The sequence below is a fragment of the Carcharhinus amblyrhynchos genome, chromosome 19 (assembly GCF_965287045.1).
Source record: "Carcharhinus amblyrhynchos chromosome 19, sCarAmb.v2.hapA, whole genome shotgun sequence".
In the NCBI taxonomy this organism is placed as follows: domain Eukaryota; kingdom Metazoa; phylum Chordata; class Chondrichthyes; order Carcharhiniformes; family Carcharhinidae; genus Carcharhinus; species Carcharhinus amblyrhynchos.
In genome coordinates this window covers 18,971,409-18,989,693 of record NC_137342.1, presented here as the reverse complement: position 1 = coordinate 18,989,693, position 18,285 = coordinate 18,971,409, and the positions used below count along the sequence as shown (strand labels likewise).

At 40.2% G+C, this 18,285-nt stretch overlaps 1 protein-coding gene across 3 annotated transcripts in view; it reads right to left on the bottom strand.

Moving 5' to 3' along the window:
- hbp1 (HMG-box transcription factor 1) overlaps positions 1-18,285 on the bottom strand; it is a 49,661-nt gene that overhangs the window by 12,082 nt on the left and 19,294 nt on the right. For all 3 annotated transcript variants that reach the window (XM_080207335.1, XM_080207337.1, XM_080207336.1), the window contains exons 4-9: positions 14,011-14,143; positions 13,580-13,691; positions 13,282-13,397; positions 11,677-11,839; positions 11,404-11,548; positions 4,600-4,929 (exon numbers count right to left, since the gene is read on the bottom strand). In XM_080207335.1, coding sequence (XP_080063461.1) covers positions 4,600-4,929; positions 11,404-11,548; positions 11,677-11,839; positions 13,282-13,397; positions 13,580-13,691; positions 14,011-14,143 — 999 coding nt within the window. The remainder of the gene's footprint in view (positions 1-4,599; positions 4,930-11,403; positions 11,549-11,676; positions 11,840-13,281; positions 13,398-13,579; positions 13,692-14,010; positions 14,144-18,285) is intronic.

Here is an 18,285-nt window from a genome sequence, read left to right as displayed (position 1 = left end):
TTAAAGTTATGTTGCACCAATAACAGACTCGGCTTTGAAATCCATGTAAGGGTTTGAAGTTGTATCTACCTACTAAACACACCAAGAAAAGGTCAAGCTAGTGCATTCAGGTCCAAGTGAATTTTTAAACAGTGTGGTAAACACTGCCAAACAACTATCTAGCATTGAAAATGTAATTTTCCAACTGTGAAATCTCATTTATATTCCGGCTTTTGACTCTGCATGGCTGGATTAACATTCTTCGATCTAATTAGCTGGAAACACTCAGCCTGTTCACACCTAAATTTCCCTGTACAGGGAACTTGCACTGGATCAAATGTCTGATGACAACAAAACATCGTTCAAAAGCTCACAAAAACTGTGGGCTGCTGTAAGCCTAACGAGAAGCTTGTGTCAGTACTTTGTTTCTAATTGGAAAATTGTTCATACCAAGACATTTATTTCTTTAAAAGAAACTAAGGGGTGATATGATAGAAGTTTTTGAGATTATATGAAGGGGTGGATTAAGTACAGAATTCTGTTACGACTAGAATTCCACAAAGTGGAAGTATATATTTAGGACAAGAAAAAACTAAGCTGATCAATATGTGAAACAGGCTGCAGTGCAAATGGTTGAACTGGTAAACATTAGGGCTGAGATATCGAACAGTGCAGAAGTTGCAAAGTTCTAACAATTTAGGCCACCCAAATCCTGGCAACATAGACTACTGAGCTTAAATTTATTTACTGTTTTTTCCAATCTGAATATTATGGCCCTTTAGATATGATCTTAATGCTGTTGACTCATAAAGCAGAACATTCAAAAATGATTCACATCAGCAAATGGAGACACTTCCAAACTAATAGCCAGAGATTACCCTTTATCTGCATCTGTCCAGGCTCCATCATCCATGCATGTGTGGCTTACAAAAACTAAAAACTGTGATACACCTGCTTCAAAGGTCTAAAAAAAAGACAGATCCTGTCCTAATAGTACCTGAAAAAAATTATAGTTAAATTTCTTTATAAATGATGATATACAGAAAACAAGCAGAAAATAAAGGTAACAGATGAAGATACTAGGTAACCAATGGTCTTGCCTAAAATAAGTTAATTAGTTCACCTATAAAATAGGTAATGTTTGTCTGTTCACAATTACTGGAGCAATTTCAAAATGTCTTCAGTCTAGGAGCTGCTCAAAGCCAGAACCCAAACAGTGTTACAATTGGGTTTCCTCGCAAAATTACAAGATTGTGAACTACAACTATTGCACGAGGAGGGTAATGACCATGCTAGTTTGAAACTAAATGTCATTAAATACACAGTCATGCAAAGATTCCAGGCTGGAATTTTTATATATTTACATTGGAAAATATTAAGCACTTCCTGAATTTATACTCTGAATGATGAAAAAGCAAAACAGATGTGAGAGAGGTTTCAATATTGACACTCAACATTGAATTGCTGGCCTTATAATGGAAACTAGCATCCCAACATAATCAATATGCCCCAAGATCTTGAACAGATTCACCGAGTACTTCTGTATTGTTGAACAAAGACATGTCATCAAAGCTTTTCGTCTTGCACTCATCAGGACATTTACAAGAATACGTGTGGGAAAACAACTTTGGACTGTGTGAGGAGAAGTGGGGCAGAATGTTTTCCAAAAAATTCTAAGCATCAAAACAGCGTGAAAATGAGAGTATACTACGCCAGTCTTTTGGGCAAGCTCAGCATTGCAATCCTCCAGCACTAAGTCAATTTTTCTGACAGGTGTGAACTTTAGTTTGGGAGGGGTTGAGGGAACAAAAGAACAAAGCCTAAGTATGATGGTGAAGCCAGCTACAGAGCACTCTGAGTAAGGCACCCGACCTACTGGACCAGGGGAGCTTCACCACTGCCCGTCCTAATCATTGATGGAATTGTCAGCCCCTCACAGCAACATGAGACGCCAGCATCAGGACGCTCCCAATGTCTCCCCTCATAGACTCCCGAAATGCCCTCCCCCAAGCCATCACAACCCCCTCCGCTGCTCATCCCCCTGCCTGCACAACCACCCCCTGTGCAGAGCTCCCACCGCCCCCCCTTGCTGAGCACCCCTCTGCCCAGAGTTGTTCTCACCAACAAAACTGGGCTGGGAAGACAGCAATCTGCAAATTGGATTTCTGGTCTCACACTGGGAACTAAAAGCTGGTGAACCAAACATCTGTCGTGGGTAAGTTGTTAGAAGATATTCTAAGTCAGGATCTACAGGCCCTTAGAGAGGCAAGGACTGATTAGGGAAAGTCAGCATGGCTTTGACAGTGAAAAATGTCTCAAAAATTTGATTCAGTTTCTTGAAGGGGTAACTAAGAAGGTAGATGAGGGCAGTGCAGTTAATGTTGTCTACATGGACTTTAGCAAGGCCTTTGACATGGTACCGCATGGTAGGTTGTTGCACAAGATTAAATCTCACGCGATCCATGTGAAGTAACCAACTGGATACAAAATTGGCTTGATGACAGGGTGGTTGTAGAGGATTGTTTTTCAAACTGGAGTCTTGTGACCAGCAGTGTGCCTCAGGGATCGGTGCTGGGTCCACTGTTATTTGAGAATTTAGGAGGCATGATGAGTAAGTTTGCAGATGACAAGACTGGTGGGATAGTGGACAAAGAAGGAGGTTATCTAGGATGCAACGCAATCTTGATCAACTGGGTCAGTGGACCCATGAATGGCAGATGGAGTTTAATTTAGACAACTGCCTGAGGTGATGCATTTTGGAATATCAAACCAGGGCAGGACTTACTCAGTTAATGGTAAAGACAGCACGATAGCACAGTGGTTAGCTTTGCTACTTCACAGCGCCAGGGACCCAGGGTCGATTCCCAACTTGGGTCACAGTCTGTGTGGAGTTTGCACTTTCTCCCCATGTCTGCGTGGATTTCCTCTGGGTGCTCTGGTTTCCTCCCACATTCTGAAAGCTGTGCTGGTTAGGTGCATTGATATGAACAGGTGCCGGACTATGGCAACTAGGGAAATTTCAAATTAACTTCATTGCAGCATTAAAGTAATCCTTAGTTATGACTAATAAATAAACTTTAACTTTAGTTTTAGGATGTTGGCGAGAGTTGTAGAACAAAGAGATTTAGGGGTACAGATTCATAGCTCCTTGAAAGTGGCGTCACACGTGAACAGAGTGGTGAATAAGGCATTCGGCATGCTTGGTTTCATTGGTCAGAACATTGAATACAAGAGTTGGGACGTCTTGAAGAAGTTGTGCAAGACACTGGTAAGGGCACACTTGGCATATTGCGCACAGTTCTGGTCACCCTATTACATAAAGGATATTATTAAACTAGAAAGAATGCAGAAAAGATTTATTAGCATGCTACTGAGACTTGATGGTTTAAGTTATAAGGAGAGGCTGGATAGACTGGGTCATATTTTCCCTGGACAGTAGGAGACTTTGGGGTGATCTTATAGAGGTCTATAAAATAATGAGGGGCATAGATAGTCAACATCTTTTCCCAAAGGTAGGGGAGTCTAAAACTAGTGGGCATGGTTTAAAGTAAGAGGGGAGAGACATAAAAGGCTCCAGAGGGGCAATTTTTTCCACACAGAGGATGGTGAGTGTCTGGAACATGCTGTCACTATAGTAGTAGAGGTGGATACAATTTTGTATTTTAAAAAGCATTTAGACAGTTACATGGATAAAGTGGGTACAGAGGGATATGGGCCAAATGCAGGCAACTGGGACTGGCTTAGTGGTTACAATCATGGCACTTGTGTCCTGACAGTACATCTACAAATCCAAGCAATGCCATCGAAGTTCAACACATTTAAGGTAATATGCTTGTTATCAATATTAAGAAACCTTCAGCATTCAAGTTTTTGAAGAAGTGATGCAAATGTGTTACTCTGATGCTAAACCTTTCACAATGTCAATGAAACACAACCAGATAATGCACAAGGTCAAAAGGCAGCAATTCTTCATGGATCAGAGGACTGAGGATGTAAATTGTATGGACATGAAAGGCACTGTGTAGGTTACTTGACCCTGAAAGATTCCAATATTTGCCAGACGGTTGATTCAGAAGGAAAATAATGCTGAACTGAATGGCCTCTGGTGCAATGTAACACTACAGGAATGTTTCCCCAGTAGCAATCACCTTTGCCAAGTCCTTAGAAAATCTCGTTGAAAGTAGGGCATATTTTGAAGGGGGAAGGAAATGAGAAAAAAGGAAGAGAATTTAGAAAGACACAAAGAGATGTAGAGAGATACAGACAGCCTCAGCCTGCATTCACAACACTTAAGAATGCAGAGAGAAATAAAAGAATGCAATTCTCTACAATATTTATTAGCTTTTTTATCAATCTGGGGTAGCACAAAGTATCTTAAAAAGTTACCTATATGAAAGGCAAAAATATGAAAACTGGTAAAGCTACAGCAACCTTCTGTTTTCCCATTCTCTATCTGACCCCGGCACACAAAATAAATCAAGAAATTGCCATAGCAAGAATATATCACAATAGAAGGTACAGCTTTGTAAAAATGTCAATAATAAAAGCAACATAATTGTTTTATTTCACTTATTTTATAAAATCTACCAGTTTTATAATTGAAAGTGAATTATTACTAACCTGTTATCTTTTCCTGGGTACATCTGAGTGTATTCAACCCTATACTTTTTGGCAAAGAGCATGAAGGCATTCATTGGTCTCTTGCATTTGATATTTGTGGGAGAAGTGGTGCTCAATTGGCTTGCGGTCCCTGAGGTTAGACTTTTACTGGATTTATTATAAGAATTACAAGGCAGGTATGGTGATCCAGAAGGCACAGAGCCTGTCATCCATTCTGATTTTTCACAGTCTGGACTGCTGGTGCTTCCACTCGTCTGGGAAGCACGACGCTGACGAGCCATACTACTCAGTACATAAACAGCAGAGGAATCCAGTGGTGTAAAATCATAGCTGTAACACAGTGCAAGATAATAAGTTTTAAGTTTTACTAAATTCATAATTTGTTTCCAAAAAATACTTGCAGTTATTAAATAGAATGTCTAGCTGGAACATTACATATCCAGTAGAATTTCCAACCGCTTGTCATGCATAGACAGTATTGGCTTGAGTAATGCAATATTAAAAATCTTGTATCCGTGCATACTTCTTTTGATAAAATTTCTCTCATTGTTACAGTTTTCTCATCTGTATGTTAACTTTTCCCCATTTTACCTTCCTGTATCTACATTAGTCATGGAATCATCTCCAAAAAAGGTCATTTGGTGCTGTGTCCCACAATTGATGGTGCTGCAGTACCTCAAATTCACATTCCTAGCTCCTTGTCCAACATTTCAGGGAAATTCTTGCATTCCAACCAACTCAAATTCTCTACTTCCCAAATTGCAATCTGTCTTCTTGTCTACTTTAATAAAATCTTGCATCCACGCATCCTGGTCCACACCCCATAATTCTCCTCTGTACCTCCTCACAGTAAGAAGTCTCACAACACCAGGTTAGAGTCCAACCAGTTTATTTGATAGTAATCTCACAAGCTTTCAGAAACGGTGTTCCTTCGTCAGGTGTGTGGAAGGTTCTGATCAGAGAAGGGCATATAAAGTCACATACAGTTTACAGAATACTGATTAGAATGCAAGTCTTTACTTGATAGCCAAGTTCCGTACACATGAGCTTGGGCTCAAATTGCACTATCTGTAACCCCCATGACTTGGCTGGGCTTGTAAAATCTCACTTACTGTCCTGTCTGGAGACAATACACATCTCTTTAACCTGTGCTAATGCTATCTCCACTCACACTGTCTGCATCTTTAAGACTTGAATAGCAGGTTAGCTGTAAAGACTTGCATTCTGATCAGTATTCTGTCAACTGTGTGTGACTCGATATGCCCTTCTCTGATCAGAACCTTCCATACATCTGACAAAGGAACACAGTTTCCGAAAGCTTGTGAGATTACTATCAAATAAACTGGTTGGACTCTAACCTGGTGTTGAGAGACTTCTTACTGTGTTTACCCCAGTCCAACGCCGGCATCTCTACATCATGACTACCATCGCCTCCTCACAGCAAAGAATCAAGCATGAAATGATTGGAGGGCAAGGGGATAAGGGAACATAAAATCCAAGGGAACTAAAAAGTTACATGATAGATTTGCACTATATGAAGTTGTTCCAGAAGTATGGAAATTCAAATGGAATGCTAATCTACATTGGGCTGATAAGTCGTGCTAAACATTCTTCAGTGCCAAACCTGTTGCACTGAACTTGAAATAAGCTATAAGAGAGTCTTAACGTTGTGGAATTTTTATACAAAGGATAATGATTAATTTTAGCAACCCCTTTCTTTTCATTTCTTTGGTTTTAAAATTGCAATAATTCAATCAAAAAATTTCATGAGATATCAGCAGAGCTACAGCTACTGCAATAAAATTTAAACATATATGGTAGTGTTTGTAAGGCCGTTTATTCAGTACGGTGAGCACGATCATACTGTCTACTTGTAACAGTAAGAGGAGTTAGCAGAACTATATACATGCAAAAAGGAATTTTTGTCCCATTAAAAATTCCCTATGTACAAAATTATTTTGAATACTGCTTGTGTAAACTTGTCACATTATAATTATATTCCTGCCAGTTTTGCATTCCAGCCTCCTTGAAGTCTACTGCAGAGGAACTCCAATGTCCAAGCAACTATATTTCTTTGCCAATATACTACCAACACATTTTCTAACAGAAAAAGGAGATGAGACAGCCAACAAAGGAAATGCCTGAAGGAAGATGAGACAGGGAGAAAGAGGCATGATTGCTCATGACAACTGTGCCTTGCACAGAGCTGTAACCCTCATTTATAAATCAGAAATGTTACAGGGCTTTGTCAAAGTGGTGATTTTTTTTAAAAAAACCTTGTACTCCAGAAGTAGAAACAAAAATGATTTTTTCTTTTTTTAAAAAAAAAGTTGCAAAGTACCTTGGCTCTTGGGGTCTTTAAACACAATCTAGAGTCCAATTGTGAAGATTCTTATGGTTGATGGGTGTGAAAATTAAACAATGCAAATAGCCTTGGAAAAACAGTAACAGCAAAAAATGATGTTTTCAATTAGAAAATAAACCTCCATCTAAATATAGCACCTTCTGATCCCTTAAAACAAAATAAACTGCAAAATAGTTTGGCCAATTGCATACAAACCAAGATACAGATGTACGTTGTATTAAAGCTTGTAAAAAAAAACCTTTGCACATAGAGTACAGGAAAATAGTTAATGTTTAGATACACATATCGTATATATATTTTTTAATATCCAGCTTTTCATTTTGTTTCATAAATTCTGTTCTTAAAAGGATTCTCATTTATGTTTACCCAAAATTGGTCTGAGGGGAAAGCAAACAATCCAACAGAAGACTTAAGCAAATATTCCCAAAATGCAACAATTATAATGTGCAACAGAATTGCATCAAGTTAACTGCCTGCTGATTTTGCCTTCTATTTTCTGAGGAGTTGCCTATCCTCAGTTTTGCAGTTCTCTGAAGCTATATGTCAAGATCAAAAGCTCAGCACATGGGAAAAACATTTGGTACAAACGTACCTCCACCATACAGCACACTGCACCAAAGGTTAACAGAGTTTGAAACAAAGTAAGTTTGCAGTTCTGTAATTAACTTGAAATGTTAAAATTATTTAAGAACATAAGAAATAGGAGCAGGAGTAGGCCATCTAGCCCTTCGAGCCTGCCCCGCCATTCAAAAAGATCATGGCTGATCTGAAGTGGCTCAGTTCCACTTTCCCACTTTCTCCCCATAACCCTTAATTCCCTTGTCTGTCAAAAACCTATCTACCTGTGTCTTAAATATATTTAGCGAGGTAGCCTCCACCACTTCAACAGGCAGAGAATTCCAGAGATTCACCACCCTTTGAGTGAAGTTCCTCCTCAACTCCGTTCTAAACTGCCCCCCCTTATCTTGAGGCTGTGCCCTCAAGTCCTGCTGTCCTTTCTGAGCGGGAAGAATCTCTCTACTTCTACCCTATCCATCCCTTTCATTATCTTATACGTCTCTATAAGATCCCCCCTCATCCTTCTAAACTCCAACGAGTACAGACCCAGTCTATTTAGTCTCTCTTCATAGTCCAACCCCCTCATCTCCGGTATCAGCCTAGTGAACCTCCTCTGCACTCCCTCCAAGGCCAAAATATCCTTGTGCGAGTGCGGCGACCAAAACTGCACACAGTACTCCAGCTGCGGCCTCACCAGTGCCCTGTACAGTTGCAGCAAGACCTCGCTGCTTTTATATTCTATCCCCCTCGCTATAAAGGCAGCATCCCATTTGCCTTCTTGATCACCTGCTGCACCTGCAGACTGGGTTTCTGCAACTCATGCACAAGGACCCCCAGGTCCCTCTGCACCGTAGCATGCTGCAGCTTTTCACCCTTTAAATAGTAATCTCTCCTACTATTATTCCTGCCAAAGTGGATAACCTCACACTTGCTAACATTGTACTCCATCTGCCAGGTCCTCGCCCACTTGCTCAGCCTATCGAGGTCCCTCTGCAGACTTTCCACACCCTCCGCACAATTTGCTTTTCCACTCATCTTCGTGTCATCAGCAAATTTCATCACCCTACACTCAGCCCCCTCCACCAGATCATCTATATAAATGGTAAATAGCTGAGGCCCCAGCAGCAATCCCTGTGGCACTCCACTAGTCACCAACCGACAATCACAATAGCACCCATTGATACCAACTCTCTGCCTCCTATTAGGCAACCAATCTTCTATCCACGCTAACACCTTACCCCCAACTCCATGCCCCCTAACCTTCTGAAGCAACCTTTTGTGCAGCACCTTATCAAATGCCTTTTGAAAATCGAGAAACACCACATCCACCGGTTCCCCTCTGTCTACTGCACTAGTCACATCCTCATAGAAATCCAATAAATTCGTCAAACGCGACTTCCTCTTAACGAATCCATGCTGCATGTGCTCTATCAAACCATTCCTTTCCAGGTGCCTCGCTATTTCTTCTTTGATGATGGATTCAAGCATTTTTCCAACAACAGACGTTAAACTAACCGGCCTGTAATTCCCTGCCTTTTTTAAACAGCGGCATAACATTAGCTGTATTCCAATCTTCCGGCACTTCCCCGGAATCCAGCAAAGTTTGGTAAATAATCACTAAGGCATCTACTATCACCTCTACCATTTTCTTCAGAACCCTGGGATGCATTCCATCCGGTCCTGGGGACTTGTCCACCATCAGTCCCACTAGTCGATCAAGCACTACCTCTCTCGTGACAGTAAACGCATTCAGGCCCTCAACTCCTACCATCCTTCTATCTTTAATATCCGGCAAACTATTCACGTCCTCCTCCATGAAGACCGAGGCAAAAAAACTTATTTAAGGCCTCAGCCATTTCCTCATCTCCCACCACTAAATCCCCCTCTCATCCTCTAAGGGTCCAACATTCACTCTAGCCAGCCTCCTCCTCTTTATATATTTGTAAAAACCCTTACTGTCCCTTTTTATATTTAGTGCTAGTTTAGCTTCATAGTCTACCCTTCCTTTTATCAACTTCTTAGTCATTCTTTGTTGATTTTTAAACCTCTCCCAATCTTCTACTCGCCCACTACTTTTAGCCACTCTAAACGCATCAGCTTTTAATTTAATACTCTCCTTTATTTCCTTCGATAACCATGGCTGATTATCCCTTCTCCTACATTCCTTCTTTATCATCGGAATATATTTCTGCTGAGCACCGAAAAAGATCTCCTTAAAGATCCTCCACTGTTCCTCAGCTGTCCTACCGAGCAATCTGCGCCCCCAATCTACATTTGCCAATTCCTCTCTCATCCTAAAATACGCCCCTCTGTTCAAACAGAGGACACAGGTTCGGGACCCTACTTTCTCATCCTCCATCTGCATCAAAAACTCAACCATACAATGATTGCTCGTCCCAAGAGGATCACTCACAACAAGATCCCTAATTCTTCCTGCCTCGTTACACAACACCAGATCTAAGATAGCTCGCTCCCTCGTTGGTTCCGTCACACACTGTTCAAGGAAACTATCCCTACAGGATTCCAAGAACTCTTCCTCAAGTCCACCGCGTCCGACTTGGGTCAACCAATCAATATGCAGATTGAAATCCCCCATAATTATCGCCGTTCCATTTCTGCACGCATCATTTATTTGCTTGTTTATAGCCCGCCCCACCTCCAAGTCATTATTTGGGGGCCTATAGATCACACCCACCAGCGTCTTCGTCTCCTTACTGTTCCTTATCTCCACCCACAACGGTTCCACGTTTTGCTTTTTGGAGCCTATATCTTCCCTTACTACTGCCCTGATATTATCCTTAATCAACAGAGCTACCACCCACAATCCTCCCCCCCGCCGCCTCTTTCCACCCTTCTATCCTTCCTAAACACTTGATACCCCTGGACATTCAGCTCCCAGTCCCTGTCACCCTGCAACCACGTTTCTGTAATGGCCACCAGATCATATCCATTTGTGCTGATCTGTGCCACCAGCTTATTCACTTTGTTCCGAATGCTTCGTGCATTCAGGTAAAATGTCTTTATCCCAGCCTTTATCTGTACCCTATTTGAAGGAACGCTACCAACCTTTCTCATGCCCCCTACTCCCTTTATTATTGGGACATCCTCAACATTTTCCCATGCCCATACCCTCTCTTTTACATTAGACATTGTAATTTCTCCTACCCCTGCACCCCCCTAGTTATACGATTCGCCAGGACTCTGATCCCAGCACGGTTCAGACAAAGACCATCCCATCTGAACAGGTCCCACCTACCCCAATACTGGTGCCAATGCCCCATAAATTCAAACCCATTCCTCCCACACCAATCCCTGAGCCACCCATTCATCTCTTTAATCCTATTTACCCTATGTCCATCTGCACGCGGTTCAGGTAGTAATCCAGAGATAACCACCTTGTCGGTTCTGCTTTTTAATTTGATTCCCAGATTTACTCAGCAATAATAAATCACAGCATCAATAACTATTCGAAATTACAATAAAGTAATATTTTAGAAGATAAAACCAACTTGAGAACAACTGTGAAGATCAAGACACAAATTTTAACTTTCTGAATTTAAATTTCCAATCTGTCTTTGGTTCTTACGAGCAACAGTGAAAGTGGAATTCTAGCTGTACCTGGCTCCAATGAAACAATTAACCTAGAATTGATGATCATTCAGGAAATTTCCCTGTTTTTAGTTTTATTAGTTCTCATACCTCCTTAATATGAAATTCTATAATTTTACATATTTATAAGATTTACAACATTTAAAAAAGCAGCTAAACTCAAATTATCTCCAGTGCAAGTCATTCTATTTCGAAAATGTCACGGCCCACTATATTAAAGCTAAAACATAACTTTTGTAAATAAAAACATCAAGTCAAATATATTTTGTCACCTCCTAAACGTGTCAAAAACTCCAGAATCATCAAAATTGTTGGCATCTGGATGCCCAGGAGGTAGACAAACATCTCCAACTTCCATTTCACAACACGGAATTCCATGATGAACCACTGTTAAGCTGGGGTAAAAGGAAGACCATCCTGTATTTATTTAAAAAAAAGAAAAAAAATCTGTATTCCATATTTTGGCAGAAAAATGTTTTTAGCTATACCACACTGTTGGCAATTAGCAAACAAAATAATTATAATACCGATGGTATATATCTGACCTTTGTTTTTCACGTAGAAGGGGTGATCCAATCTGCACTCTACGGTCAATTTGCCAGCTTGTGACTTGCCAGGGTCAAAGGTTAATTTCAGTACTGAACGTCCAAAGGAAACTGTTTCTGTATGAGCTACTAACTTTAGCCCATCGGATCCATATCGATATTTCTGTGGAACAAAAGAAACTTTTTTAACATCACATTTAGCCCATGAAACAGAGAGAAAATATTATTACAGCTCAGTAACAAAACATCTCCCACTTCTGAATACTCTTCCCTGTGTGTTGGTGCTGAATGAATTTCTGCAGAGGCCCCCAAAAATTATCTTGTTGATGGGATTGTATGTTTGCAAAAGATTTACTACACCAAAAATATACTTTCTGTTCTCCTTTTACAGTTAAGCATTTCTCCTTCCCTCTCCAAAGAGCCTTTCAAAACACCCACATCAGGGAGAACTTCAGAGGTAAAAATTAAAGAACCTCACTTGAGTCCTGGAAGTCATGACTTCAAATTTATACTCAATATTTATTATTACTAATACCTTCCCTGAATAAAAGTGTATGCACCTAACAATGCAATGTTTTACTGAATTAACCTCAGAGACATCTTAAAGGCACAATCAATTATTTCTCACCATAACCACTGGTTGTTAGAGATTAACCTTCCAACATGTGGGAAAAATTAGACAATGTTCATTCCTTATATATCAGCTTTAGTTCTTTTTTAAGTCAGGAGTAACAAGTTTGCTTCCATAGTAAGAGAGAAAGACTTCTCATGAATACACTAAAAAACCTAGCATTCAACTCCTAAAACAAAAAATGCAATGTAATGGAAAACCCGTTAAGCAATGCATTTCACTCTCAAAAATCTCATTCCTAAGGCCAAAGGAAACTGTTTCTGTACGAGCTACTAACTTTAGCCCATCGGATCCCAAACCACATCAAAGACACACTCATGTCGAAGACTAGTAATCAGAAATTAAACTATAATGATTTGTTAATTATATTTTCACTTAAAGTATTACATGTTTGGGCATGTATAATAATACTTAAATTTATTGCCTTTAAAAGTAATTTAAAATTCTGAGATTTGGTTCTCGGTGAAGTTTGAGTGTATGTAAAATGGCGTTAAACACGAGGTGTTGTGTAGATTGCACTGATCAGCTTTTTAACTAAAAGTAAAAACACATGCAGAACTCATACAAAGTTTGAACTCCTGCCAGAGCAGTGATGTTACTATTACATCAAGCACATATTGTCTTTTTCCATCAATGTAAAACAGACAACAGTATGCATCTCAGTGCAGTACACATGATTTATTTCCTTGATTAAAGAACCAGAAGTAGGAATAGTTTAACAGCAACTGAGAGTTACTAGTTTCCTAACATAGAAGTGAACCACTATATGCCACACTAAGATAAATACCTTGACAAACACTTGTTCTGGGATGCTGACATGTTTTTTTAAACTAAAATATCAATGCTGGATTAATTCTCCAGAACATTAATAAATTATTTAAACACTTTTCACAAGTAGTTTTACATTGTGATGCTGCAAAAATCCATAAATGATTCTAAAATTTAAGATAAAACAAGTAGAACAAAACGATCACCTTTTGTGTGTGGTTTTTCAAAGCTTTTTCATCCTCAGTCTTCATTTCCAGTTTTGCAAATTCTTCAACATCTTGCCAGTCTCTAACCTCACCCTTCTGGAAGCGCAATCGTGTCCCTGGAACAGCAAGTAAAACTAGATTACACAAGTAGAAACTCTGGAGTGAACACTGTGTATAATATTAAAAAAATGCCGTGGTTGCTAAAATTATAACCTATTTTCATGTCCAATACCATTCATACAAGCATTCTGATGCATAACTTCTTAACTTTAATGAATCACTGTAAATAAAGCCTTACCTTTCATGAAGCAGTTCCATGCCGTTTGTGGCCATGAATGCGACCAGCCAAGTTCATCATCATCTGACAGAGATGATAAACAGAAGATGTCTGACTCTGATTCACTGCTTGCCTGTTGCAAAATAAGGCAAAAAATATTATCCTTTCACCAACTCCACAACTGAAACTAATTAAATGGAGAAAGTATATATTATGTACTTTCCCTTCCAACTGATTTGCCAGGTATTTTGGCTCCTGGATAAAATCAATTCTCAGTTCAAATTAGAAAGCTTTCACAGACAGCATAATGCAGATGAATTATAATATGTAGAGCTATAACTAATATGAATATTAAAAACTTATATTAACAACATTATCATGTCTCTCTTCTATACAGGCAAGACAATCACGTATATTTACAAATCAAGTCTGACAATGTTAAACAAACACACCCTTTCTCGCTTTATAGTGGTCTGTCCTTCCCAATGACTTGTGGAGAGGTTAGTTTCATTTTCTGAGACATCTGGAGGAGGACGAGCGTAGGAATGTAAACTTTTACTTGTGGCCACTATATGCATTGGAGATCTGGAAAAACATAAATGTAACAATATGTTGAAAATTAACGTACAACATGCACACTTTCTTGAACAAACATAATCCAGATTTTATTGGTCTAAACTTATAATTTCATTAAAATGAATACAGCTACACTAGGACAGTGTGAAGCTACTAGGTGAGGTGGGCCAGAGTGGGGCATTTGGAAAAAGTGAAACTGTAGCTTTAATCAGAAAACTGTGATCCTTACATTTTTAAAAATTATACAATTTTTATTCGGAAATATTGGGGATAAATGCTTTTATTCAAAGTGTTTTCCAATTATATAACAAAATAAATTTCAGCTGGCTTTTTTTTCCCAAAAAAACAAAATCTACTTTCTTATTTCAGGGAGAAATGCAAGATCAGTTTAGGTCTTCTCTGTGCTAAGCTGCATGATATTATGGAAAAACACCCCTACAGTCTCAGGTGACTCCATTGGAAACTTGATGGGGGAGAAGTGCAGGAGGGGTATAAAAGAGAGGCAAGATATATTCCAGAGTTTCTCGACTGGATTCTCAGACCCACAGTTTAAAACTAGCTTAAGAGCTGACCTAGAACTAAACACAAGAACACAAGAAATAGAAGCAGGAGTAGGCTAACAGACCTTTCAAACCTGCCCCACCATTCAATACAATCATGGCTGATCTATGCCGGCCTCAACTCCTTTTCTGTGCCATTTCCCCATTACTCTCAATTCCTCAAATTATCAAATATTTATCCACCGCCACTTTAAACGTTTGTAATGATCCAGTCTCTACTAGCCTTCGGGGTACAGAATTCCAGAGATTCACCACCTTCTGCAAGAAGAAATTTCTACGCACTTCCGTTTTAAATACCAGCCTTTATCTTGAAGCTATGTTCCCTTCTTCGAGACTCTCCTACTAACGATAAACATCTTACCATCTACCCCCTAAGGATCTTATATGTTTGAATAAGGTCACCCCTCACTCTTCTAATCTCCAAGAAATACAGATCCAGACTATTTAATCTTGTTTGATTGAATAACCCCCTCATCCCAGGAATTAGCCTGACAAATCTCCTTTGTCCAATGTTAGTACATCCTTTTTTTCAGGTGAGGGGACCAAACTGTACTCAGTATTCCAGGTGAGACCTCACCAACATGTACAGCTGCAACAAAATATTCCTATTTTTAAACTCCAATCCCTTTGCAATCTAGGCCAAAATGCAACTTGCATTCTAAACTACTTGTTGGACTTGCCTGATTGCTTTTTGTGATTTATGCACTAGAACACCTAGATCCCTCTGTACTTTGCTCATCTGTAGTCTCTCTCCATTTAGATAATAGTCTGCCTTTTGATTCCTCCTACTGAAGTGCATGACTTCACACTTCCCAAATTAAACTCCATTTGCCAAGTTTTCACCTAGTCACCCAATCTATCTATATCCTATTGCAAAATCACAATATCCTCATCACAATATGCCCTTCCACCTATCTTCGTACCATCGGCAAATTTGGAAAACTTACATTCTGTTCCTTCCTCCAGGTTATTATGTAAATAGTGAACAATTGGGCCCAAGAACTGATCCCTGCAGTACTCCACTAATTACATTGTTCCACTCTGAAAAGAACCCACTGATTCCAAACTCTCTCTTTTGTATGTGTCAGCCAGTTTTCAATCCATGCCAACGCACTTCTTCCAATTCCATGGGCTTTTACTTGATGAACCAGCCTCTTATGCGGCACCTTATCAGATGCGTTTTGGAAATTTAAATACACTACATCCTCAAAGAATTTGAGCAAATTTGTCAAACATGATTTACCTTTCATAGAATCATATTGACTAGGTTTGATTATATTCAGCTTTTCTAAATGATTAGTTATTTCCTCTTTGATTATTGACACCAGCACCTTGCCAATAATAGATGTTAAACTAATTGGCCTATAATTCTCTGCCTTTGTCCCTTTTTGAACAAGGGAGTCACTATTTCTAATCCTCTGATATCTTCCCAGAATCTAGTGAGTTACAAAAGATTTCAACCAACAACTGCAAAAACCAGGCCAACACGGACCTAGCACTGGGAACGACAATGGCACAGTCCTCCTTAACAACATCTGGAAGCTTGTGTCAAAATCTTGAGAGCTGTCCCACAACTAGTCAAGCAACAATCAAACGTAGTCATACTGATGGAATCATACCTTGCAGACGATGCCACAGACACCACCATTACCATTCTTCGGTACGTCCTGCCCCACTGACAGGACAGACCCAGCAGAAGTGGCGACATAGTAGTATACAATTGGGAGCGGTCCAGGGATTTCTCAACATTGATTCTGGACCCCATGAAATCACGGCATCAGATCAAACATGGACAGGGAAACCTGCTGGTTCCCATGTACTGCCTCTCCAGCCTTAGCTGATAAATTAGGATGCTTCCATGTTAAACATGGCTTGGAGGAAGTACCGAGGAGGGCAAGGACACAGAATGTACTCTGGGCAGGAATGTGCATCAGCATGAGTGGCTCAGTAGCACAACTGAGACTTGGCCAGCTAGGTCAGTAAAAGGCATAGCTGCTAGACTGTGGCAGGTATGAGATAGTGAGGTAACCAAGAAAGAATACCCTTGTCCCTTGACCATTGGGTTCACCATTCTATCTGGCGCATCTGTCCATAACAAGTGACCACTGCACAGTCCTTGAAGAGAGGAAGTCCCAGCTTCACCCCTCCATTGTGTCATATGGCACTACTAAAATGCCAAATGTGACAAATTTTGAACAGCTGGCGGAACTCAAAACTGGACAAAGCACTGCAGGTCATCAGTAGCAACAATTATTGTATACAACTAAAATCTGTAATCTCATGGCCTAGGATAGCCTACTCTACGCAAGTCAACAAGTTAACTCTGGCTCAATGAAGAATCAGTAGGACATGTCAGGAGCTGCACCAGGTATAGCTAAAAATGAGGCATCAACCTACTGAAGCTACAGCACAGGACTAACTACCTGTATGCCAAATAAGGGAAGTAGAGTATGGCAGAGTTAAGCAGTTCCACAATGGATGGTTCAGGCCTAAGCTCTGTAGTCCTGCCACATCCAGTCATGAATGGTGGTGGACAATAAGACTACAAGAGGATGGAAGAGCACAGCACAGGCAAAAGGCAAGGTGGAAACATTTGCAACAATCCTCAGCCAGAAACATGGTGGGGATGATCCATCTCAGTCTTCTCCCAAGGTCCACAGCATCACAGATGCTAGTCTTCAGCCAAAGTGATGCACTCCACATGACATCAAAAATGGCCAAAGCAACTGGACACTGCAAAGGTCATGGGTTCCAGCAATAGTACTGGAGACTTGTACTCCAGAATTAGGTGCGCCCTTAGCCAAGCTGTTTGAGTACAGCTATAAACTTGGCATTTACCCACCAATGTGGAAAGATGCCCTGGTGCGTCCGCCCAAAGACAGCAGGACTAATCCATCCCAGCCAACTATTGCCCATTAATCTATTCTAGTGAGCTGATCATCCAGTACTATCAAGCAGAACTTGTTTAGCAATAACCTGCTGTCATTCAGTTCGGGTTCCACCAAGGCTATTCAGCTCCACTCAGCAAATATGGACAAAAGAGCAGAATTCACGAGACTGTGACTATCCTTGAGTCAGAGCTGCAATTGACTGTGTGTGGTATCAAGGAGCCCACAAAACTGGAATCAATGGGAATAAGGAGGAAAACTTGCCATTGGTTGGAGTCATTCCTAGTACAAAGGAAGATGATTATGGTTGTTGAAGGTCAATCATCTCAAATCCAGCAGATCACTGCAGGAGTTTTTCAAGGTAGTGTCTTGGGCCAAGCCAGCTTCAACTGCTTCATCAATGACCTTCCCTTCAGTAGTGACGTTTGCTGATAATTGTACAATGCTCAGTACTAGTCTCAATTCCTCAGATATTGAAGCAGTCATTGCCAGATGGAGCAAGACCTGGACAACATTTAAGCTTACACTGATAAGTGACAAATACCATTCACACTAGAGGTGCCAGGCAATGACCACCTCCAACTAGAGAATCCAATGATCTCCTCTCGACATCCAATCATATTACCATCGCTGAAATGCCACATTAACATCCCATAACCCTTGACCCCCTTGTCAATCCAAAATCTGGCTAATTCAGACTTGA